Raw genomic sequence first — 26,046 nt, 5'->3', positions numbered from 1 at the left:
TGAAGGGCGATGAAAAAGATTATTTTTTGCCAAATTTGACGATCCGTTTGTAAAAAAGCTCAACGTAACCCCATTTGCCGAAATCGGGCGATACATATATATGGGAGCTATATCTAAATTTGATCCGATCTCTTCCACATTCAATAGCGTTCGTCATTGTGGCCAAAAAAACTGCCTGTACCAAATTTCATCAAAATCGGTTAATAATTGCGACCGGAATCTTGTGAACAACAAATACATGGACAGACGGACGGATGGACACCAAGCGCTAGATCGACTCAGGAGGTGATTCTGAGTCGATCGGTATATATTTTTTGGGGTCTAAAATCAATATTTGTGGTAGGCACATTTTTTGACAGATCAAACTTATTATACCCTGACCACCATGTGGTTTAGGATATAAAAAAAAACGGGTTTTGATCATATTTTGTACAGGGTGGCCGATATGTAATCATTAAATTTTAGTATTTGACACGAGTTTTGACATTTAAATGGCCGACAGAGTCACACTGAATACGAAAGCCTACTTAGTTCTAAAGACTTTTGTCTTTACTTATATTATTTTGTTATTGATTCCGAACCAAAGAAGCGAAGAATTACACTACACACAAAAAAAATATTTTTGTCTTCAATTTCGAAATTAATTGATCCAATTAATTTTTAATTGAAATTGATCCATTAATTTTTGATACAATTAATTTTTAATACGGTCATAGAAATTATCGTATTAATCACCAAAGTCAATTAAAAAAATTAATTGTTCCAATTAAAAAATTAATTGATACAAATAATTTTTTTGATTGATTTTTATTTCAATTAAAAATTTGTTGAGTCAATTAAATTTTTAATAAATTTATTTTTTAAAATTCTATTCAAGTATTAATTGCAAAAATTTTGGTGATTTTTTCTTTCTGTGTAACGACACATTTTCACTTTTAATGCGTCTCCTATGCGACTCAGAAATGACATTCGTATTTAGAGGACATTAAATATTTGTGCTTAGGATAATATTTTTTCAGTGCATTGCAAGCAGCACAAAAGTGGCTCTGCCGTATTTTGACCCATTCCCGGTGAAGTGTCATCTTGATATGATCGAAACTTCGGTATTTTATAGTACCAACGTTACTCTCCAAAATGCTCTAGGTGCAAAAGTCCATCGAATTGTGATCCGAAGATTTTTACGGCCATTGTGCCAATTTTTTAAGCCATTCTTGGTTGAAGCGTGTTGAGTGCAATGAGCACCATTGCACTCAACATGCTTGCTCTGTTGGAATGTCCATGATTTGCGACCAAAATGTTTGTCTGCTCAGAACTGCAGTATTGCTTATATGACATTTTCCCGATAATACTGGTCATTTATTTTGACCCCAGAGTCGATGAATACGACCAGCGAATGACCGTTACGTCGTCCCACACCATCACCATTGGCGGCGCTTGAGTTCTGGTGGCCAATCGAAGGTGTAAATTTTACGATGATCTGCGGTCAATTTGTTTGTTTGCAAACTGCTCAATATGTAATGGCTTCTGATAGGACAAAACCAAATTTGGTAATTGGCCACTTTCAAAGCAATTCCTTTGCTCTTTCCACTTTAACTTTTTTATTGAATCGGAGAGCTCTTGCACTTCTTGAGCAACGTTTCCAACACTGTGGCGTGGATTTCGATCAAGTCTGGCCTTCACTTTTCGGATTATTTCCAGCTGAAAATAAAGCAGTCACGCTTGAATCCATCACGAATGACTTTATTTCTGCATGCAGTAGATCAACATGTTTTTTTTTTTTCAAAGTTAGTAAGTAATAAAATCCACTGTCATTGGCAATAAAGTCAACGGTCAGACGAGCGTTTTTTTTTGTAATTGATAGCAATCTGAAGTTGGTTGCAATACATATTAGCTACCCTGTGTACCTAAAATTTCAACTCTCAAATATGATCGTGTCTTCTCTCTAATCAATGAGTTCTGCCCTATTCTATGTTTACCTCAATGACAAGGGACCTTCTTTTTATAGCCACGTCCGAACGACGTTGCACATTACGGTGACACCACTTAAGGAAGCTTTGAAACACTCAAAAATGTCAATAGGCGGACTGAGAGGGAATAATTTAGAGTTGGGTAGTTCCCGAACGAACTAGTTCAAGTGAACGGATCACTGAAATAAACGGACTGAACTAGTTCACCATGTCAGTTCAGCTAGCTAAGTAGTTTGTTCGCTCAGTTATTTTTCTTTCCTTGGCATTGCCATGGTTTTCAGTCCTTAAATTCATATCGCTTTTTGTTGCACATAAATTATTCGGGATTATTTTAGTATTTATTTTTGTGGGATGAATAAAACAACGCAATATACTTGTAATTTATTATGAATTTGAATTTAACCAGAAAATAACTGGAAATGAACCCTTCACTGGCCGACAATGAACTAGTGAACTAACTGACCGAACTAGTTCACTGACCGGAAAAGAGCTGAAGTGAGCGATCATTTCATTGAACTACAATGCCCATCACTAGAATAATTCAGTGCTGAAAAACTTTTTGGTGTTTGGTCGAATATGGGATTGAATCCAAGACCCTTGTATGCCGGTCGGGCATCTCGGACAGAAAAAATCCAATGGAGAAAAATTTCACTAAAATAGAAACAAAAATTTAGCAGTCGTAAAGTAAAGATTTCTTTAAAGCAATGAAAAAGTTCGTTAGAAGTTATTACGTCTGAAATTCATAACATTAATGAAAATGTCATTGTATTAATGACATTTTTCTTTAAATGCGGCCATCTTTGAAAGCCGATTTTGTTCATCTGCCTGATTAGTCGAAATATGGTCAAAATAAAAAGTATCTTAATCGATATTAAAAATTATCAAATCGACTATTGATGATTTTTGATATCGATTAAGACGCAGTCCAATGGATAGATTCTTTAAAGTAAACTTGGAAACTATATCTCGATTTGTGTGCGCCCTTATGTTACGCATGCGCAATAATGCATTCATGGTTCATATGAGAAACGAATACGAATGGTTCTTAAATTTATGTATGGCCATAAAAACAAAAACGGTTTCATTATAATTTTAAAAATTCATGATTATTTCTTTATTTTGGAATTTTAATGGCATATCTCCCTGCAGTTTAGGGCTACAAGCAAACATAATCTTTATGGGCTATGGAATAAATCAATGAAAAGTTTTAGCTACTGTTTGGACATCTAACATATTGCAGTGTTTTCTCTACAGACAGACAGACAGAAAGACATAAATATGTATCTTTTCTAATCAGTCTGTCCTTGGAAATGCAAAATATTCATGGCTTTAGGCTTTTGCCAAGGAATACTGATCAAGATTTCTATGTTTGTTGAGAGGATGGAAAGGAAGAACGGACAGACGGACATATGTTAAACAAATGATTCTGTTTGTATGGCTTTCTTGTTTACTTCGGTTTGGCCTCGAAGCCCATCATCATCATCAGCCTAATCTTAAGATTCAAATCGTGGTTTTCTGCAAAAATGTTGTGTTTGTGATTAAGACTACTAATGAGGCATTGATGAAAGATTGTTGCCATAGTGTAGTCCGTATTGAAAGGCATGGATGGAGCCAGCCAACCATCCAGGCAATCGTTTAAGCCGCCACCCCATACATACTTAGAGCATAAAAAAGCAATAGGCATTAAATATTGTTTACGATTATTTTCTAAATGAAATAAAATTACAAGAAAAGCACACACTATCTATTCACACAGAAACAGAAAGAAGAAACAGCAGTTGCTGTCTATTGTTGATGTATTAAGTTTTTATGAAGCAAAAAGTTGACGTGTTTTGAGCCGGTCTCACAAAAACTAGGTTTTACTATATTCCAGACTAATTTTAAATATATTTCAAATAATGAAACCAAACTAAAACAACAACAGCAACAATCTACGCATACTCAGTAATCAAAGCCCCATAAACAGGCAACGAAACTGTCGCAAAATGATCTCTTTTTTAGAACTGTGTGGTACATCTCACTACATGGAAGTAATAACGATATAACGCCAGTAAAAACCACTTCTACTGAGAATAGCCTCTTAGCAGCATCTCTGTGTAAATGAGAGCTTTTAGAAGAGTATAGTTTGGAGAAAACGTAACTTGTCTCCAGCTATGCTTCTCCAACTCGTTTTCTTGATCTCATTCAAAAAGAAAAAGGTTTGATAAACAACAGCAACAAAGTCACCACTCTATACAACAGCTTATTCAACAGAGTGAGTATCGTCTTATGACAGAAATGGTTAGGGGTTTTTGTGATATTGAGAGCAAGTTCGAAACTTGTTACTATGGTGAGATATCAATCAGCTTACTATCGTGAGAAAAAATGCTAGTATGATTTACTGATTTTTTTTAACAAATAAAAATTGCCAGTTTGATGTACTGATTTTTTTAACAAATAAAACTACTTTTTAATTGTTTTTTGATCATGCCATAGTACCGTAAATGCCAAATATTTCAAACAACATTTTCAATACCATTTGCTATAAGAGGTGAATGTATTCACCATATCAGCGTGCGATTGAAATGAAGAGAGGAACCACGTTTTTGGGCTAATCTCTAAGGCCGAAATATGAACGGGTAGCGGGAGTTGAGTTGTCGTGAGTTCTCGTTAATTGAAATGTCTTCAATCACAGAAATGATAGTATCAATTAGAAAATTAATTAACAGCCAATTAAAAAATTATTTGATACTATTAATTTGTGTGATTGATTTCTGTTTCAATTTGTTGAATCAATTAAATTTTTAATTGAATATTTTTTAAAACTCAATTAAGCTTTTAATTGGAAAAATTTTCGTGAACTTTTTTCTGTGTAATTGAATGTGTACATTTTCAGCTGACTTCTTTGGTTTTGTTTGTTCATAAACTGTTCATTTTTGAATAGCTACTCTGCACAGAAAAAAATTTCCGTAGTTAAACTAACGCTAAATTTAACTTATATCTATTGGAGAAAATTTATTTGCTTGTAGTTAAATTTTATTAGTTTTATCGAAATTTTCCACAGCTTAATGAAATCTTACTTTTTTTTAAGTATGTCTCAAAAATTTTATGAACTAAACGTGAGTATAATATTCAATGACCGTACACATAAGTTCAATATGAACTAAAGCAAAAGAAGATTTTCGTACGATTCCCAAAAATAGTAAGAATGAACTACCGTATGGTTAAAATGGCCATGATTTAGCGCCAATGATTTTCTTCTTTACTTTTAGTTGATTTTTTCTTCTATGAGATGATGTAATTTCGTGAATTGCAGTTAAAAAGTACAACAGGGCATTAAAATTTCCTGGTTTTAACAACGCTTTGTGGAAATTTCAAAATGTGGAGTAAAATTTAGTTCAATTTTCGTGCGAGGTAGTTCATTCTTCCTATAAAACAGTTCACTTTTTTTCGGTGTGAGGAGAAACTCCAATTAGGTCACTGGTCAATTTCGTGCAAGCGAAGTAACTCATTGGCTGATGCGGAGCCACCGTGGTGCAATTGTTAGCATGTCCGTCTTGTATACACAGGGTTCATACACACAAAAAAAAAATTTCTGGTTCAATCACGAAATTAATTGATCCAATTAATTTTTTAATTGAAATGTCTTCAATCACAGAAATGATACTATCAATTAAAAAATTAATTGAAGGCCAATTAAAAAATTAATTGATCCAATTAAAAAATTAATTGATACTATTAATTTTTGTGATTGATTTTCGTTTCAATTAAAAAATTTGTTGAATCAATTAAATTTTTAATTGAATATTTTTTAAAACTCAATTAAAATTTTAATTGGAAAAATTTTCGTGAATTTTTTTTCTGTGTAGTTTCGACCAAACACCAACGTGGATTATCCCTTCGCAGTAACGCTGATGACATTTCTGAGTATTTCAAAGCTTCTCTAATTGGTTCCACCGCTATGTGGAATGCCCTTCGGACTCGTTTATACAACAAAGAAGGTATCTTGCCATTGAGCTAAACATGAATAGGGCAGCACTCAGGGATAAGAGAGTGGTATCACAATGGACTGAATAGTCTAATGGTGTTTTCTTTTCTTGTAAAAAATTCGCACTTTTTTTGCATTTTGCCAGGAAAATTTACTTTTTAGGTTCTTTTCTAAAAAAAAATGTCAATTTGTCTCTATGCCATGCATAGAGACGGGCATTTTCAGTACTACCGACAAACGAGAGTGCTGCGATTGCCCTGTTTCTCCTCTGAATTCTTTTCTGCCCGCATTTTAAAAATGCGCACTTTGTACAGACAAAATGAAGACAAAACACTTTTTTCAGAAAAGAAAACATCATAGGTGAGTCTGAAATATTGCTAGTGGCGTCTCATTGGCTCTTTCAAGTCTACCATTTTTTTGCGCGTCTGTGAGCTTTTGTACTTTTTGGAACTTCAATGCCTTTAATCCAAGCTCCGATAAGTTCAGATCAAGAACAACTTTTTTTATCACTGCGGCGTGAATTTCGATCAAATCTGGTATTCACTTTTCGGATCATTTCTGGTGTTGTTAACGTTATTTTCGTCGATTTTTTGGACGTGATTTAACACTGCCAGGAACAAAAGATTTATTCATATTGAAATGCTGGAGAGCCTTACTATAGCCGGTTGTGATTTTCAGCCAAATATTAAGAAATTACATTATCACTTTTGAATTCCATCACGAATAACTTTGAAGGGGACTTTTCAATAGCCCTAAAAACCGACAACAGACTTTTTCAAAATTTTAAAAAGTTGAAAAGTCAATTTTTTTACATACATATGTATTTCACAAATTCGTTTTTATACCCTTCACCACTACTGTGGTACAGGGTATAATAAGTTTGTGCATTTGTATGTAACGCCAAGAAGGAAAAGTCTGAGACCAATTGTTTAGTATACCGATCGTCTTAGAATTAAATTCTGAGTCGATTTAGCGATGTCCGTCTGTCTGTCTGTCTGTCCGTCTGTTGGTGTATTTTTGTGTGCAAAGTACAGCTCACAGTTTTAGTCCGATTGTCCTAAAATTTGGTATAGGGTCCTGTTTCGGCTCAAAGACGATCCCTATTGATTTTGGTTCAGATTTAGATATAGCTGCCATATATATTTTTCACCGATCTGGTCATAATTGGCGTGTATATCAACCGATCTTCCTCAAATTCCGTACATCCGAATATTTTATGAGTCTCGAAAAACTTGCAAAATATCAGCCAAATCGGTTCAGATTTATATATAGCTCCCATATATAGTTTTCGCCCGATTTACACTCTTTTGCCCACAGAGGCCAATTTTTTGCTCCGATTTAGTTGAAATTTTGCACAGGGAGTAGAATTAGCATTGTAGCTATGTGTGCCAAATTTGGTTGAAATCGGTTCAGATTTAGATATAGCTCCCATATATAGCTTTCGTTCGATTTAGACTCATTTGCCCACAGAGGCCAATTTTTTGCTCCGATTTAGTTGAATTTTTGCATAGGGAGTATAATTAGCATTGTAACTATGCGTGCCAAATCTGGTTTAAATCGGTTCAGATTTGGATATATCTCCCATATATAGCTTTCGCCCGATTTACACTCATATGACCACAGAAGCCAATTTTTAAATCCGATTTAGTTGAAATTTTGCACAGGGAGTAGAATTAGCATTGTAGCTATGCGTGCCAAATTTGGTTGACATCGGTTCAGATTTAGATATAGCTCCCATATATATGTTTTTCTGATTTGGACAAAAATTGTCAAAATACCAACATTTTCCTTGTAAAATCGCCACTTCTTAGTCGAAAAGTTGTAAAAATGACTCTAATTTTCCTAAACTTCTAATACATATATATCGAGCGATAAATCATAAATAAACTTTTGCGAAGTTTCCTTAAAATTGCTTCAGATTTAAATGTTTCCCATATTTTTTTGCTAACATTGTGTTCCACCCTAGTGCATTAGCCGACGTAAATTTTGAGTCTATAGATTTTGTAGAAGTCTATCAAATTCTGTCCAGATCGAGTGATATTTAAATGTATGTATTTGGGACAAACATTTATATATAGACCCCAACACGTTTGACGAATGTGATATGGTATCGAAAATTTAGATCTACTAAGTGGTGCAGGGTATAATATAGTCGGCCCCGCCCAACTTTAGACTTTCCTTACTTGTTTAATTTGAAAAAGTCGAAACTCTTTTTTGTTTTTTTAGTTTCAAAACGTCGTTTTTTATCTGGAAAAGTCGAAAAATATCAATTGTTTTCCAAATTTTGAAAAGGTCGAAATTTTGATTCTAATTACGATTCCTACTACCCAATATTATTTCTTAAAAATAAAAAAAAAAATAAAATAGCACAAGTTTAAATACAACGAAATATTTCCTAATACATATATCATTCGTTAGAGATCATAGGGATGTAATAAAGATACATTTTCAAGCAAATGGAATGTGCCACATCAAAGGTAGCGATTTGAAAATGTTATAGAAAATCTAATTTGACATATTTTCTAATACTATTTGGATATTTAATGCTGTTAGGGTCAATCTGCATAGAGATTCATTATATTTTGCCGAAATGTCAGAGACAAGATTTTTCAAAAAAAAAAAAAAAATCCTCGACAATATTTATTCAGGCATCATCATTAGTTCACATATTACGAAAAGATAAACCCCCTTCAGTTTAATGAAAATGAAAACTCAGGGGCATTTTTTATTGTTGGATAAGGGCACAAGCGGAAATCTTCTAACAAAAGCGGACATAGGTCTCAAATGTGACAGATTTGGAGCATAAGGGAAATGTGAAAAGAAAAAAAAAACTCCTTACACAAATGACACCAAACGGTGATATATTTAACAAAACATTTCCATTAATTATCGAAAGAGCTAGTAAAGTAAGACAATGCAAGAGACCTCATCAATCATTAAAATAATACCAAAAATTCAAATTGTCCAAATCCAGTTCATCCAAAGATGAAAAATTGGTTCACGCACACCTAATATACGGAGGTGGATTAAGGAAAACACGAACAGGAAAAGACAGATGACAAGCAAAACACATGTTGCCCTATGTCCATTCATTCCTATATTAGCCTATCGGCTCTCCCAATACTATCATCCATCCCTTCATTCGATTGTCGCCTTTGGGGTTGTCTGTCATAAATTTGGCGAATATATAAACCGACAACATCACCAGAATGATGGAACGACCCTATATGCTACTTAGATGATTTGGTTTTCTGTCTTCCTCTATGTTTTCAAGTTTATGCAGTTGTTGTTTGCTTCATTTCCTCCCGGCGTGGTTTGTTGTTGGCCATAAAAATATCGAATCTGACATCTCAGCAAACATCAGCTAAATTTTGTGTGATCTGTGATTCTATGGCAAAAGAGAATCAAAAAAAAAAAACACGATCTAAATTTTATGCTCTGGAACCATGAATCGATCTATGGCTGTTGAGCTGTTGAGATGTTGTCAAATGAGGGCAATCATCGAGAGTAAAAAGCATGCTGCTTAACAAGCAACATGAACGCAAATTGCCTTCATCATGCAGCCCATCCATAGACGCCCACAACCTAACAACGATAATCTTTGGTGGAGATTCTTTAAGAGACAGTGGATTGAAGTGTACAGAAAGATGAAAGTTTTGCTTCTTGGTAGATTCACCGTGGAGCAATGGTTAGCATGCCCGCCTTGCATACACAAGGTCGTGGGTTCGGTTCCTGCTTCGACCGAACACCAAAAAGTTTTTCAGCGGTGGATTATCCCACCTCAGTAATGCTGGTGACATTTCTGAGGGTTTCAAAAGTTCTCTAAGTGGTTTCACTGCACTCGGCTATAAAAAGGAGGTCCCTTGTCATTGAGCTTAACATGGAATCGGGCAGCACTCAGTGATAAGAGAGAAGTTCACCAATGTGGTATCACAAGTGAGCCTGATACATCGGGCTGCCACCTAACCTAACCTAACCTTGGTGGATTCACTTCTTTTCCTGGCATGGTTACCACGGCTGCCGTTCGAGCCAAAAAATAATCTAACACAATTTGGAGATATTTTTACCAAAAAACTAACAAACAAAAAAATTTTATTTATATAGAAAATTTTTTTAAAAATTTTATTTCTATAGAAAAACTTCTCAAAATTTTATTTCTATAGAAAATTTTGTCGAAATTTAGTTTCTATAGAAAATTTTCTCAAAAATTTATTTCTATAGAAAGTTTTCTCAAAATTTTATTTCTAAAGAAAATTTTTGCAAAATTTAATTTCTATAGAAAATGTTCTCAAAAATTTATTTCCATTGAAAATTTTGTTGAAAATTAATTTCTATAGAAAATTTTCTCAAGAATTTATTTCTATAGCAAATGTTGTACAAATTTTGTTTCTATACAAAATTTTTGCAAAATTTTATTTCTATACAAAATTTTTGCAAAATTTTATTTCTATAGAAAATTTTCTCAAAATTTTATTTCTATAGAAAATTTACACCAAAATTGTATTTCTATAGAAAATTTTGTTAAAATTTTATTTCTATAAAAAATTTTACCAAAATTTTATTTTTATAGAAAATTTTGTCAAAATTGTATTTCTATAGAAAATTTTCTCAAAATTTTATTTCTGTAGAAAATTGTGTCCAAATTTTAAGTCCATAGAAAATTTTGTCAAAATTTTATTTCTATAGAAAATTTTGTCCAAGTTTAATAGAAAATTTTGTCAGAATTGTATTGCAATAACTTATTTCTATAGAAAGTTTTTATCAAAATTTCATTTCTATAGAAAATTTTACCAACAATTTATTTCTATAGAAAATATTGTCCAAATTTTATTTCTATAGAAAATTTTCTCAAAATTTTATTTCTATAAAAAATTTTACCAAAATTTTATTTCTATAGAAAAATTTCTCAAAATTTTTTTGCAATAGAAAATTTTGTCAAAATTTAATTTCTATCGAAAATTTTGTCGAAATTTAATTTCTATAGAAAATTTTCTCAAAAATTTTTTTCTATATAAAGTTTTCTCAAAATTTTATTTCTAAAGAAAATTTTTGCAAAATTTAATTTCTATAGAAAATGTTCTCAAAATTTTATTTCTATAGACAATTTTGTTGAAAATTAATTTCTATAGAAAATTTTCTCAAAAATTTATTTCTATAGAAAATGTTGTACAAATTTTATTTCTATACAAAATTTTTGCAAAATTTTATATCTATAGAAAATGTTCCCAAAATTTTATTTCTATAGAAAAAAAATTTAATTTCTATAGAAATTTTGTCAAAATCTTATTTCTATAAAAAATTTTACCAAAATTTTGTCAAAATTGTATTTCTATAGAAAATTTTCTCAAAATTTTAAGTCTATAGAAAATTTTGTCAAAATTGTATTTCAATAACTTATTTCTACAGAAAATATTGTCAAAATTTTATTTTTATAGAAAATGTTCTCAAAATTTTATTTCTATAGAAAATTTTCCCAAAATTTTATTTCTATAGAAAATTTTGTCATAATCTTATTTCTATAGAAAATTTTCTCAAAATTTTATTTTTATAGAAAATTTAACCAAAATTTTATTTCTATAGAAAGTTGTGTCCAAATTTTAAGTCTATAGAAAATTTTGTGAAAATTTTATTTCTATAGAAAATTGTGACCAAATTTTAATTCTATAGAAAATTTTGTAAATATTTTATTTCTATAGAAAATTTTTTCAAATTTTTTTTCTATAGAAAATTTTCTAAAAATTTTATTTCTATAGAAAGTTGTGTCCAAATTTTAAGTCTATAGAAAATTTTGTGAAAATTTTATTTCTATAGAAAATTGTGTCCAAATTTTAATTCTATAGAAAATTTTGTCAAAATTTTATTTCTATAGAAAATTTTGTCCAAGTTTTAATTCTATAGAAAATTTTGTCAAAATTTTATTTCTATAGAAAATGTTGTCCAAGTTTTAATTCTATAGAAAATTTTGTCCAAATTATATCTCTATAATAGAAAATTTTGTCAAAATTGTATTTCTATAGAAAATTTTCTCAATAATATATGTCTATAGAAAATTTTGTCCAAGTTTTAATTCTATAGAAAATGTTGTCCAAATTTTATTTCTATAATAGAAAATATTGTCAAAATTGTATTTCTATAGAAAGTTGTGTCCAAATTTTAAGTCTATAGAAAATTTTGTGAAAATTTTATTTCTATAGAAAATTGTGTCCAAATTTTAATTCTATAGAAAATTTTCTCAAAATTTTATTTCTATAGAAAATTTTGTCCAAATTTTATTTCTATAATAGAAAATTTTGTCAAAATTTTATTTCTATGGAAAATTTTCTCAATAATTTATGTCTATAGAAAATTTTATTTCAGTAGAAAATGGTGTCCAAATTTTAAGTCTACAGAAAATTTTGTCAAAATTTTATTTCTATAGAAAAATTTGTCCAAGTTTTAATTCTATAGAAAATTTTCTCAAAATTGTATTTCAATAACTTATTTGTATAGAAAATATTGTCAAAATTTATTTCTATAGAAAATGTTCTCAAAATTTTATTTCTATAGAAAATATTGTCCAAATTTTATTTCATTAGAACATTTTGTCAAAATCTTATTTCTATAGAAAATTTTCTCAAAATTTTAATTTTATAGAAAATTTTACCAAAATTTTACTTTTATAGAAAAATTTCTCAAAATTTTATTTCTACAGAAAATTTTCTCAAAATTTTATTTCTATAGAAAGTTGTGTCCAAATTTTAAGTCTATAGAACATTTTGTGAAAATATTTTTCTATAGAAAATTGTGTCCAAATTTTATTTCTATAATAGAAAAATTTTATTTCCATAGAAAATTTTCTCAATAATTTATGTCTATAGAAAATTTTGTCAAAACTTTATTTCTATAGAAAATTTTTTTCAAAATTTTATTTCTATAGAAAATTTTGTCCAAGTTTTAATTCTATAGAAAATTTTGTCCAAGTTTTATTTCTAGAATAGAAAATTTTGTCAAAATTTTATTTCTATAGAAAATGTTCTCAATCATTTATGTCTATAGAAAATTTTGTCAAAACTTTATTTCTATAGAAAATTTTCTCAAAATTTTATTTCTATAGAAAATTTTGTCCAAGTTTTAATTCTATAGAAAATTTTGTCCAAATTTTAGTTGGAGAGGAATATTTGGAAAAATCTACCAAACAGTAAAAAAATCTATCATTATTTGTAGAATTCCAGCAACTGTGGCAACCGTGATGTTTACCCGGCAATGCCTCAATATCGACGACAAACCGGCATAGCCATGGAAATAAGCTTATGCTGTGTATTTGGTGAGTCCAACTGGGTGTGATGTACTATGAGCTGAACGATCACAGGAGCTTTATGTCGAACTCAATTGATGTATTTTAGACGGGCATTGCGGCCACAATATTTGCAAAGGCAGTATTTGGATTTGCAGCATGATAATGCTCAGCCACGTGTTGAAAACCCCCTAAGTTAGGTTAGGTTAGGTATAGTGGAAGCCCATAATTTCAGGCTCACTTATACAATTGTGATTCCACATTTAGCTCAATGATAAGCACCTCCTTTTTATTGCCGAATTCGAACGGTGTTTCACATTGCGGTGAAAACACTTGGAGAAGCTTTAAAACACTCGGGTGACATTCACCATTATTACCGAGAGGGGAAACTGTGTAATTAAACTAGACTTTCTTAAACGAAATAAACATAATATTTTTTTTAATGTTTAAGTTGCCACCTATTCAGGTGAGACTACTTGGCCAGATTCCCGCAACAAACATAATATTAAAATAATCTACAATATTATAATAATCTACAAAGTTACTACTGATCGTTTTAGTATGTGAACCATATAATCACCCACAACGCCCACTTACTCTCACCACTTTAGCTCACTCTCTATCAATGCTCTCCTTACCACTCTCAAACTTACTCTCCCATGCCAGCATAAGAAAAGCCAAACAAACTACACACACACATATGCCACAACAAACCAAACAACAGCAACTCTCAAGAAAAATGCAATTTTCTCCACTTTAAGATAAACAATTCGAAAAGTTAAGGCAATTCGCCATATCTATAGAAAATTAACTCCCGTTTGATACAAAATTTACCCCGCAAAACGGTCTCATACGCCCACAATATGTACTCAAAAAAAATGTAGCCTATTATGTATACAATGGAAGCTCGGTTTTACGAACGATACATTGATAGCCCCTATCTTTATATAGAAAAATTCGTAAAATATTATTATTCTAAATAACTGATTAAAATTATCTTATAAACGCATTTGTAATCCACAAAACATATTTAATTTAAATTAAATTTTAAGTTATCAGAGATTTTGAATTAACGTTAAAAAATCTACCCAACTAAGCATCAAAAAATATTTTCTTAAAAAAAAAACTCAACCACAGTGTAATGGCGATAATGCCAAAATCGAAGTTCATACGAAATGGTTCTAATAAAATCTTCTCTTACAATATTTCGATCATAATTTATGGGCCAGCGGAGGTTTTTCTACTAAATTACTTGCCACTTAAAAACGATCCTCACCAAAAGGAGAAAACAATTTATAATCATCCATCCGGGTTCCTTGACAAGCGTATAGACAGCAACATTTGTACGGCACCTCAACTCACAATTGATGGACAAAAAAAAGGAAATATCAATAATCCCGGAAGTAGACTCTTTTTGAATAGATCAACGGTAGCATTTGGTGTTAACCGAAAGGAAGTGGCAATAAAAGGAGGCAACTAGGCGAGACGAAAATATCGACAAATATTCCCACATAGATAATTAATGGCAGGTAGAAGAAGACAATGTCACGTTCAACCAAGCACTAAAAAACAAACAAAAAACGCTCTGTTTGTAGGGAAGGAAGAGAGCTCGGAAGAAGAAGAACTGTGATAATTTCAAATATTTCAAAAATTTCAATATTGATGAAACCGAAAATCGACCAAGAAATTTAAAATATCCAACAAAATCAACAACAAATCCCCTGCCCTTAAAAAATAATCTCCCAACACGCACAATAACTTCCGGTTATTCACAAATAAAACAATTCTCCTTAGTTGTCTGAGTTATTTGTTTTTGTCATAGGCCTTCTTCGTAGGTGTTTGGAATTTAGAAAAAAAACTCTCAAAAAGGAATTTTTAGTGGAGTTTAGAAATTCAAAGATATTCCAAACAAGTGAACAAAAAAATTTGAGGGCCCATAACATTTGTCACATGGCAAACATATAAACATTCCCCAAGATCCCATTTGTAAGTGTTAAGGAGAAGGGGTGCCTAGCTAGGGGAAAATGGAATTACAACCTAGGCTATGTAATGATGACATCCAAACATAATCATGGATGATGATGGATGAAATATTGTCAATTTTTAGTTTTTAATTTTTTTGTCGAGGGAGGATTTGAATCTTAAGTTGTCGTTCAACACACCTTAATGGGTTATTGGAGGTTTGTTGTTGTTGTTTTTTTAATTACGCTGACAAATATAGTTTTCTTACAACACCAAACCACAAACGAACTAAAACCACATCAGTAGTACAACACACCAGACCACAACTATTTTCGGAAATGGGTTGTAAACAAATCATAATGGAATCGAATGGAATCGTATGGCCTGACATGGTTTTCTTCTCTATTCTGACATATGGAAGAAAAATTTTATTCAGATGTTGCTGCCTGTTTTTTCCTATGATGTGAATGGAGTAAATGCTATCGATTCTGACATTAGAACAAACAACCAAACGAACCAAGTCATATTTTATATAGCCAAAAAACCACGGGCGAATGGGCGATACTTGGAAAGGCTTGTAGTTTTAGGGGCTTCCTTATTTGGAGACATTTACTCCATATGGAGGCTATATATACCGAAGGTGAGAGTAAAAGGGAACAAAATAATGGGGAACATTTTTATCGCAATCATGTTCTTTTTGGGAAATTATGTATCTGATTTAGACAAGCATTTGATGTACAATACATTTCTGACAAAATTGTATGTAGACATAAAATTTTGACAACATTTTGAAATTTTGAGAAAATTTTCTATAGAAATAAAATTTTGACAAAATTTTTTATAGAAACAATAAAATTGTATAATAAAAAAATAATTGTATAATTAGATATAATGCATCTGGACGTCAATTGCCTGTTTCGGTATCAGGCTAACATGAAATATAATAAACAAAATGTAGATAAATTTTTCTATAGAAATAAAATTTTGAAAATATTTTCTATAGAAATAAAATTTTGAAAATAATTTTCAATAGAAATAAAATTTTGAAAATAATTTTCTATAGAAATAAAATTTTGACAAAATTTGCTATAGAAATAAAATTTTGACAAAATTTTCTATAGAAATAAAATTTTAGCAAACTTTTCTATTTTTGACAAAATTTCCAATAGAAATAAAATTTTGATAAAATTTTCAATAGAAAAAAATCGAACAAAATTTTCTAGAGAAATAAAATTTCTAGAGAAAAAAAAAAACATTACACATACGTGATGCCATGAGGAAGTCACCGTGGTGCAACGGTTAGCATACGGTTGCTACAGTTGGTAGAATTCTGTTTGGTAGATTAGTAGAACTAAGAGGAACTTAAGTTTTCTGTATAAATAAAATTTTGACAACATTTTCTGTATATATAAAATTTTGAAAAAATTTTCTATAGAAATAAAATTTTGACAAAATTTTCTATAAAAAAATTGACAAAATTTTCAATAGAAATAAAATTTTGACAAAATTTTTTATAGAAATAAAATTTTGACAAAATTTTCTATAGAAATAGAATTTTGACAAAAGTTTATATAAAAATAAAATTTTTACAAAAATTTATATAGAAATAAAATGTTGACAAAATTTTCTATAGAAATAAAATATTGACAAAATTTTTATATAGAAATCAATTTTTGACAAAATTTTCAATAGAAATAAAATTGTAGCAAAATTTTCTATGGGAATATTTTGAAAAAAAATTTTCTGTATAAATAAAATTTTGACAAAATTTTCTATAGAAATAAAATTTTGACAAAATTTTCTATAAAAAAAATTGACAAAATTTTCAATAGAAATAAAATGTTGACAAAATTTTCTATAGAAATAAAATTTTGACAAAAATTTATATAGATATAAAATGTTGACAAAATTTTCTATAGAAATAAAATATTGATAAAATTTTCTATAGAAATAAAATTGTAGCAAAATTTTCTATGGGAATAAAATTTTGAAAAAAATAGAAATAAGTTTTTGACAAAATTTTCTATAGAAATAAAATTTTGACAAAATTTTCTATAGAAATAAAATTTTGACAAAATTTTCTATAGAAATAAAATTTTGACAAATTTTTCTATAGAAATAAAATTTTTATAAAATTTTCTATAGAAATAAAATGTTGACTAAATTTTATATAGAAATAAAATTTTGACAAATAAAATTTGGCATAAAATATCTTATTTTGACAAATTTTTTTATAGAAATAAAAATTTGACAAAAAATATCTCAGAATTTTCTATAGAAATAAAATTTTGAGAAAAAATTAATCCAAAACTTCAAAAGAAGATTTTTTATACTTGGTAGATTTTGGTAAAATTTTCTCTAACTTTTTGGTAGATTATTTTTGGCACGAGTGGCAACCGTGTTAGCATACCCGCCTTGCATGGGTTCAATCGCAGTTTCGACTAAATACGAAAAAGGTTTTCAGCGGGGGATTATCTCCTCTCCGCTCAATGCTGGTGATATTTCTGAATGTTTCAAAGCTTCTCTAAGTGGAGCGCTATCAGGAACGCCGTTCGGACCCGGCTATAAAAAGACGATCCTTGTCATTGATAAGAGACAAATTCACCTCTATGATATCACAATGGACTGAATTGTCTAAGTGAGCCTGAAATATGGGGCTGCCACTATATCTAACCTAACCTACACCCAAAGAAGGAATATCATCACCTCCTAGGGCAGAGAAACTTTTCGGTCGTAGCATTTCGCATTTTCTTTTCAGTAACTTGATAGTATCAATTCCCTTAATCTTATTGCCCAATAAGATCGAATAAAAATATTGTAATAATTTGTAGTACATAAAAAAATTATTGCAACTCAGTATCAGGCCTTATTGTTTCAAAAACAAAGGCCTTATGTTATGCACTTGCTCACCTTTAAGATAATTCGTCGGCACATCGTTAAATGGCGATATTTTTGGATGTTCTCCATGGTTTTGCCTTGATGTTAATGTTGTACGTCTTATTGGCAATTTCTTATAATTTCAATTTAATTGTGTAAACATTTTTGCGCTAGTACCACCTCTCCTTTTGTTGGTTGGTCATATAAACATTCATTTTTGCTTCCGTGACTTGAAATATATCATATACTTCCTTCGTCTTTGTTTTTTTGGAATATTACATTTGATTTACTTTTCTTTTTTTTTGCTAAAATAATAAACTAAGATACCCATTCATACTTTTAAGATGGTTGGTGATACTTTCCATTTTTTTTTATAAATAATGTTTCCTTTTTTCTTACAGTGCAAAATTGTTTGTATGATTTTTTTCTGCTGCATTTGGTGTTAAATGAAATAGAACAGAATTTCTAAGTTTTTTTGCCATTTGGTTTACTGGAAATTGTTGCCAATTTCCTAGGATTGATGTGAACTCTAGCGAGTTCCATTCGATTTGAAATGAATGAACTAAACAAAGTTTCATTGAATTATTCGACAGTTTGAAGGCTATGCCCATCTTTTTTGGCGAATAGTGGTTGGGTGAGGAGAATGTAGATGAACTGCGTAAAAAAGACCGGGTAGTACATTAAAAATTATTTTGTTTATGGACATGGCTGATGTTTGGCAGATCAGTTTTTGTGGTATTCGCCATTGAGTTGCACAGTAGATTGGAAAAGGGATTGTCGTGGCCGAATTTAGTTTTTTTTTGGTTACAATTGAGAGAGCGAGAAAGAAAGAGGCATAGAAAATCCGTTCGCTCATACTCACGAAACCACTTATGCTCACGAATCATCTCATGCTTTTAGAGTAACACTCATGAGTCCTGTTTGATTTTGCTCATCAGTGTATCTGGATAAGGTATCCATAAGAGGGGATGTGAATTTTATCAAATTCGTGGACATTCATGCTTGATCCTAAATGAAAATTACAGTGGGGCTGATATGTATTGCAATTCTATTATTCCAAAACTGCTCGTCTGGCAGTTGACTGATTTATTACCGTTAAAGTTCATCAGTTCGATCTATTGCATTCAGAAAACTGCTGTTCGTAATGGAATTAAAGTGTGATTGCTTTATATTTGGCTGGAAAACCTCCAGCATTTAATTCTGAAATTTTGCAAAAACAAAACTTATTTTGCCAAATTTTCTCAAGAAAATTTTTATTTTTATAGAAAATTTTGTCAAAATTTTATTTCTATGGAAAATTATGTAAAAATTTTATTTCTATAAAAAAAATTTGCCAAAATTTTATTTTATAGAAAATTTTGTTAAAATTTGATTTCTATTGAAAATTTTGTCAAAATTTTATTTCTATAGAAAATTTTATCAAAATTTATTTCTATAGTTAATTTTGTCAAAATTTTATTTTTATAGAAAATTTGTTCAAAATTTATTTTCTATAGAAATTTTGTCAAATATTTCTTTCTACAAAAAAATTTTGCTAAAATTTTATTTCTATAGAAATCTTTGTTATTTCTATAGAAAGTTTTGTCAACATTTTAATCCCATAAATTATTTTTGTCAAAATTTTATTTCTATAGAAAATTTTTTCAAAATTTTATTTCTATAGAAAATTGTGTCAATATTTTATTTTCTATAGAAAATTTTTGTCAAAAAATGTTGCCAAAATTTTATTTTTATAGGAAATGTTGTCAAAATTTTATTTCTATAGAAAATTTTGTCAATGAAAAATTTAGTCAAAATTTTATTTCTATAGAAAATTTTGTCAAAATTTTATTTCCATAGAAAATTTTGTTAATAGAAAATTTTGTCAAAATTTTATTTCTATAGAAAATTTTGTCAAAATTTTACTTTCTACAGAAAATTTTGTCAAAATTTTATTTTCTATAGAAAATTTTGTCAAAATTTTCTTTCTATAAAAAATGTTGCCACAATTTTATTTCTATAGAAAATTTTGTTAATAGAAAATATTGGCAACATTTTCTTTTATAAAAAATTTTGCTAAAATTTTATTTCTATAGAAAACTTTGTCAAAATTTTATTTCTATAGAAAGTTTTGTCAAAATTTTAATCCGATAAATAATTTTGTAAACATTTTATTTCTGTAGAAAATTTTGTCAAAATTTTATTTCTATAGAAAATTTTGTCAAAATTTTATTTCTATAAAAGATGTTGCCAAAATTTTATTTCTATGAAAATTTTGTCAAAATTTTATTTCTATGAAAATTTTGTCAAAATTTTATTTCTATAGAAAATTTTGTCAAAATTTTATTTCTATAGAAAATTTTGTCAAAATTTTATTTCTATAGAAAATTTTGTCAAAACTTGATTTCTACTTAAATTTTTGTCAAAATTTTATTTCTATATAAAATTTTGTCAAAATTTTATTTCTATAGAAAATTTTGTCAAAATTTTATTTCTATAGAAAAATTTGTCAAAATTTTATTTCTATAGAAAAATTGTGTCAAAATTTTATTTTCTATAGAAAATTTTTGTCAAAAAATGTTGCCAAAATTTTATTTTTATAGAAAATTTTGTCAAAATTTTATTTCTATAGAAAATTTTGTCAATAGAAATTTTGTCAAAATTTTATTTCTATAGAAAATTTTGTCAAAATTTTATTTCTATAGAACATTTTGTCAAAATTTTATTTCTATAGAAAATTTTGTCAAAATTTTATTTCTATAGAAAATTTTGTCAAAATTTTATTTCTATAGAAAAATTTGTCAAAATTTTATTTCTATAGAAAAATTGTGTCAAAATTTTATTTTCTATAGAAAATTTTATCAAAATTTTCTTTCTATAAAAAATGTTTCCACAATTTTATTTCTATAGAAAATTTTGTCAAAATTTTATTTCTATAGAAAATTTTATAAAAATTTTATTTCTATAAAAATTTTGTTAATAGAAAATTTTTTCAAAATTTTATTTCTATAGAAAATTTTGTCAAAATTTTATTTCTATAGAAAATTTTTTCAAAATTTTATTTCTATAGAAAAATTTGTCAAAAGTTTATTTCTATAGAAAATTTTGTCAAAATTTGATTTCTATTGAAAATTTTGCCAAAATTTTATTTCTATAGAAAATTTTATCAAAATTTATTTCTATAGATAATTTTGTCAAAATTTTATTTTTATAGAAAATTTGGTCAAAATTTATTTTCTATAGAAATTTTGTCAAAATTTTATTTCTATAGAAAATTTGGTCAAAATTTTATTTCTATAGAAAATTTGGTCAAAATTTTATTTCTATAGAAAATTTTGTAAAAATTTTATTTCTATAGAAAATTTTTTAAAAATTTTATTTCTATAGAAAATTTTGTCAAAATTTTATTTCTATAGAAAATTTTCTATAGGAATCAAATTTTGTCAAAATTTTATTTCTATAGAAAATTTTGTCAAAATTTGATTTCTATTGAACATTTTGTGAAATTTTTATTTCTATAAAAAATTTTGTCAAAATTTTATTTCTATAAAAAATTTTGTCAAATTTTATTTCTAGAGATAATTTTGTCAAAATTTTATTTTTATAGAAAATTTGGTCAAAATTTATTTTATATAGAAATTTTGTCAAAATTTGCTTTCTATAGAAAATTTTGCTAAAATTTTATTTCTCTAGAAAACTTTGTCAAAATTTTATTTCTATAGAAAACTTTGTCAAAATTTTAATCCGATAAATAATTTTGTTGAAATTTTATTTATATAGAAAATTTTCTCAAAATTTTATTTCTATAGAAAACTTTGTCAAAATTTTATTTCTATAGAAAGTTTTGTCAAAATTTTAATCCGATAATTAATTTTGTTAAAATTTTATTTCTATAGAAAATTTTGACAAAATTTTCTTTCTATAAAAAATGTTGCAAAAATTATTTATTTTTATAGAAAAGTTTGTCAAAATTTTATTTCTATAGAAAATTTTGTCAACATTTCATTTCTTTAGAAAATTTTGTCAAAATTATATTTCTATAGTAAAATTTGTCAAAATTTATTTTCTATAGGTAATGTGCTAAAGATTTTATTTCTATAGAATATTTTGTTAAACTTTTAATTCTACAGAAAATTTTATAAAAAATTTTATTTATACAGAAAATTTTGTAAAAATTTTATTTCTATGGAAAATTTTGTCTAAATCAGTTTCTGTAGAAAATTTTGCTAAATTCCATTTTTATAGAAAATTTTATCTAAATTCCATTTCTATAGAAAATTTTTCAAATTTTATTTCTATAGAAAATTTTGTCCAAATTTTATATCTATAGAAAATATTGTCAAAATTTTATTTCTATAGAAAATTTCCTCTCAAAATTATTAGATATTTTCCTCTTTTGGAGCCGATCGACATGATTCCAGTTGCATTATGATCTCATGACTTTTCGTAATGAAAGTGAAAATGTTATTCAAATGTTTTTTTTTTATATTTTTCCATTTTCCCTGAATTAATTTTTTCTGTTTATAAAATAAACAGAAAGCAATCGCAACGCGATTTCTGTTGATCATCACTGATAGCACCTCACAAATAATCGCATTCATGAAGTGCGAATGGTAAGAGTGTTTTTTTTTCAGAATCCCCTAGAGATGAGCAAAAACAAAAAAAAAAATAAAATGAACTGCAGGAATTGCGTCAAATGGAATGAAAATTGAGAGGGATTTTTTTAGAGGGAGGAATATGGGAAGGTGAATAGACACAGCCAATAAACAAAAGTTGCACCAATGATTTCAGTGTGCCTTTTTTTCTTTTTAGAAAAAAAAAACAAATAATCAGTGGCGTAACGAAGAGATTTGAAAAGGGGTAAAAGTGGGGGATGGGTTTCGATATACATATCCAATAAATGAAGTTGCACAAATTTGGGATTTAATGGCTGTAATCACAATGGACTTGTTACTATCAATGTGTCATGTAACCTACGGAGTGTAATCAGCAGCTTTTTAATTTTTAATTCAAAAGTTCGATTTACGACTTTTATGTACCTAGCAAATATACCCAATTTTTTTTGTTCTGTTTTGGCCAACACCACTATCGAATATTTTGCCAACCAGTCGATTTAGGGTAACATGAAAATATGATTTGAGTCAAATTTGGGATTATCAAGAGTTATCGAATATTGGGATTATTCGGCCTTTTAGGGTCATTTATTTGAAAAATGGATTTTTACTATTTCCTCTTATACTCCTCTAAAACCATTGGGAAAAGTTCAGTGTGTCCATTAGCAATATTCAGTTTTCTGTCAATTTAAATTTTGAAAAATATATCCAAATATACTTAAAATATTTTTCTTCCCTTGTTTAAAGAACAATCATTGTCAGAGGCGCATCGGTAGTGATTTTAATGGAGGGGAATTGGATGGAATGAAAATAGCGAAGCACATGTTAGATTTTAGAAAGCTCAATCTAACCTAAGCATCATTATATACAACGATACTCAAAAATCATTTATTTCGTTTTTGTATAAAATAAAATTTATATGTGTATAAATACACATTTTAATGGACTTTATGATGGATATTCACATTAAATTTGAAAATAAAAAATTAGAACAATAAAAAGCGGACAAAACAATGAACGTATTTTATGGCCAATAGGCAACAAGTGCTGGGCAAAGTATTTTCAACGAATCGCATTTCTTTCCATCTTTTTTTCTGTTGTGTAAAACAAAAACATATTTTTTTAGATCTTTTTGTGTTTACTTTTTTATTTTTAATTTTATTTTGTTTCTTCTATTTTTAGATGTCGAAGAACTTTCAACAAAACTCATGGCCAAATTGGCTGAGGTACAAAGTTTGGAGGGAGGCACATTTTTTATAGGCAATGCAGATGCCCTAAGAATACCATCATCTGCCACAACGCAGACAACAGCGGGTACAGGATTCCATCAACCACAACATGTCATGTTACCAGGTGAGTAAAAAACTAGGCAAAAATATATTTTAAATATTTTCATAGTTCACCCATAAGCATCTAGAAGTGATATTTGATCAGCTTCTTTGAAGTGGTGACTTCATTTTTTTCATAAGATTTTTTTATAATAAAATTTCTATACACACCTAGAACTTAACCATGTCCATGATAAATTGTATGTTTTTAAATTAATTTTTTTAACACTTAAGAGGAATAAGCACTTGAAACATATGTTACAAGTATACAGTAAGAGGTGTCGTAGAGGTTGTGTATAGAGTAAATTTTTTTTATGTGTTATTGCCATGTAAATGAAAAATAAAACGCACATTTCACAAATCGCTATTTGGAATTTTATTAAACAGGCTTTTATGCATTAATAGTTTTTCATTTAATATTTTGAGTTAATTTATAGCAAATAATGATTTTCCATTACCAGGAAGAAAACTTTTTGCCTCATTAATTTTCCAATTGGTTCTGTCTTATTAAAGAGGGAGAGAGACCGAGTGTGATAGACTATAATGCTCACTGTGTTTATTTGTTACCGCTGTGGGTCGTAAATTTTAAATTTCTAAAATTTATGCCCATATAACTCTCATCTCAAGTGTTTCTTATTGCTTATTTTCCTATTCAAGGGCTATTGCCTGGTAACACGCGCCTTGCGGGACATTTTCCATATCCCAGAGGTATTTAATCCTCCCCCTCGCCTACACAATGTGTGTGAGTACAAATGGTATGGAGGATCATTTAAATCTCTTTTACAATTCCTGTTGTTGTAGCCAATGTCAATGTTAACAACATTTGACAATGTCAAATCAATCGATTGTTGTTTGTGGTAATTGTAAATGTGTCACCAAAACGCAGTGTGTGTGCAATACTTCAAGGGTCTCTCGAGTACTTTACACAGCATGATGTCCCATAGCAAAAAAAAAAGAGTCACTACGAGAGAGAGAGAAAGAGATGGATGAAATGCAATAATAAGAATATAGGTGCTTGTAGATGTGGGTGCATACGTGAATATTCTCAGCATATGGCATTGGATTGTTTTGAATATGCATTTTTTGTAGTAGTAGTTGTTGTTGTTTTTGTTCAATTGAAATGCATAACCCAAAGAGAAGAGTCTTTGAAGTGTTAATGTGTATTAGAAGAGATTTAATGTTGACTATTAATTCTAGTACTTGTTTTCTCATCAATCTTCTTATATGGAGATTTTTGTTTATTTTTTAGTTGTTACTACAATGTACAATGTTTATTGTAATAATAATCCCATATGTAATAAGATTGTCAATTTCAAAATACCCTATAAAATGAGATCCAGTTGAGGTTATCTTTCTAATTGCATTACTCGCTCGCTGGAATCCTTATACTTGTTGAGAGTTAGTACCTTTGCCTAAGTGATGCCAACTCACGAAGGGCAAAAAGCACAAAAATATATTATAGATTCGAACATACCAGTTGCCACCATAAAAAAGCCAGCTAAAATTCAATGTACGAGTATTAACAGGTTGGCTGACGAGTCCCCGGTCTAACAAAGAAAAACACATTTTTTTGTCAAAATTCGCTTTTATTATTCAACATAGTTCCCTTCAAGAGCGATACAACGATTATAACGACCTTCCAATTTTTTGATACCATTTTGGTAGTACTCCTTCGGTTTTGCCTCAAAATAGGCCTCAGTTTCGGCGATCACCTCTTCATTGCAGCCAAATTTTTTCCCTGCGAACATCCTTTTGAGGTCTGAGAACAAGAAAAAAACGCTGGGGGCCAGATCTGGAGAATACGGTGGGTGGGGAAGCAATTCGAAGCCCAATTCATGAATTTTTGCCATCGTTATCAATGACTTGTGGCACGGTGCGTTGTCTTGGTGGAACAACACTTTTTATACCCTCCACCATAGGATGGGGGTATATTAACTTTGTCATTCCGTTTGTAACACATCGAAATATTGCTCTAAGACCCCATAAAGTATATATATTCTGGGTCGTGGTGAAATTCTGAGTCGATCTGAGCATGTCCGTCCGTCCGTCCGTCTGTTGAAATCACGCTAACTTCCGAACG

General features: G+C 29.1%; 1 protein-coding gene across 1 annotated transcript in view; it reads left to right on the top strand.

Annotated features, from left to right (window-relative positions):
- Positions 1–26,046, top strand: part of wgn (Tumor necrosis factor receptor superfamily member wengen) — a 61,080-nt gene that overhangs the window by 31,744 nt on the left and 3,290 nt on the right. Inside the window, exon 4 of the mRNA XM_075303159.1 lies at positions 23,821–23,991. Coding sequence (XP_075159274.1) covers positions 23,821–23,991 — 171 coding nt within the window. The remainder of the gene's footprint in view (positions 1–23,820; positions 23,992–26,046) is intronic.

This window comes from Haematobia irritans, chromosome 3 (assembly GCF_050003625.1).
Source record: "Haematobia irritans isolate KBUSLIRL chromosome 3, ASM5000362v1, whole genome shotgun sequence".
Classification (NCBI taxonomy): domain Eukaryota; kingdom Metazoa; phylum Arthropoda; class Insecta; order Diptera; family Muscidae; genus Haematobia; species Haematobia irritans.
This window is presented reverse-complemented; position numbering and strand designations above follow the sequence as displayed.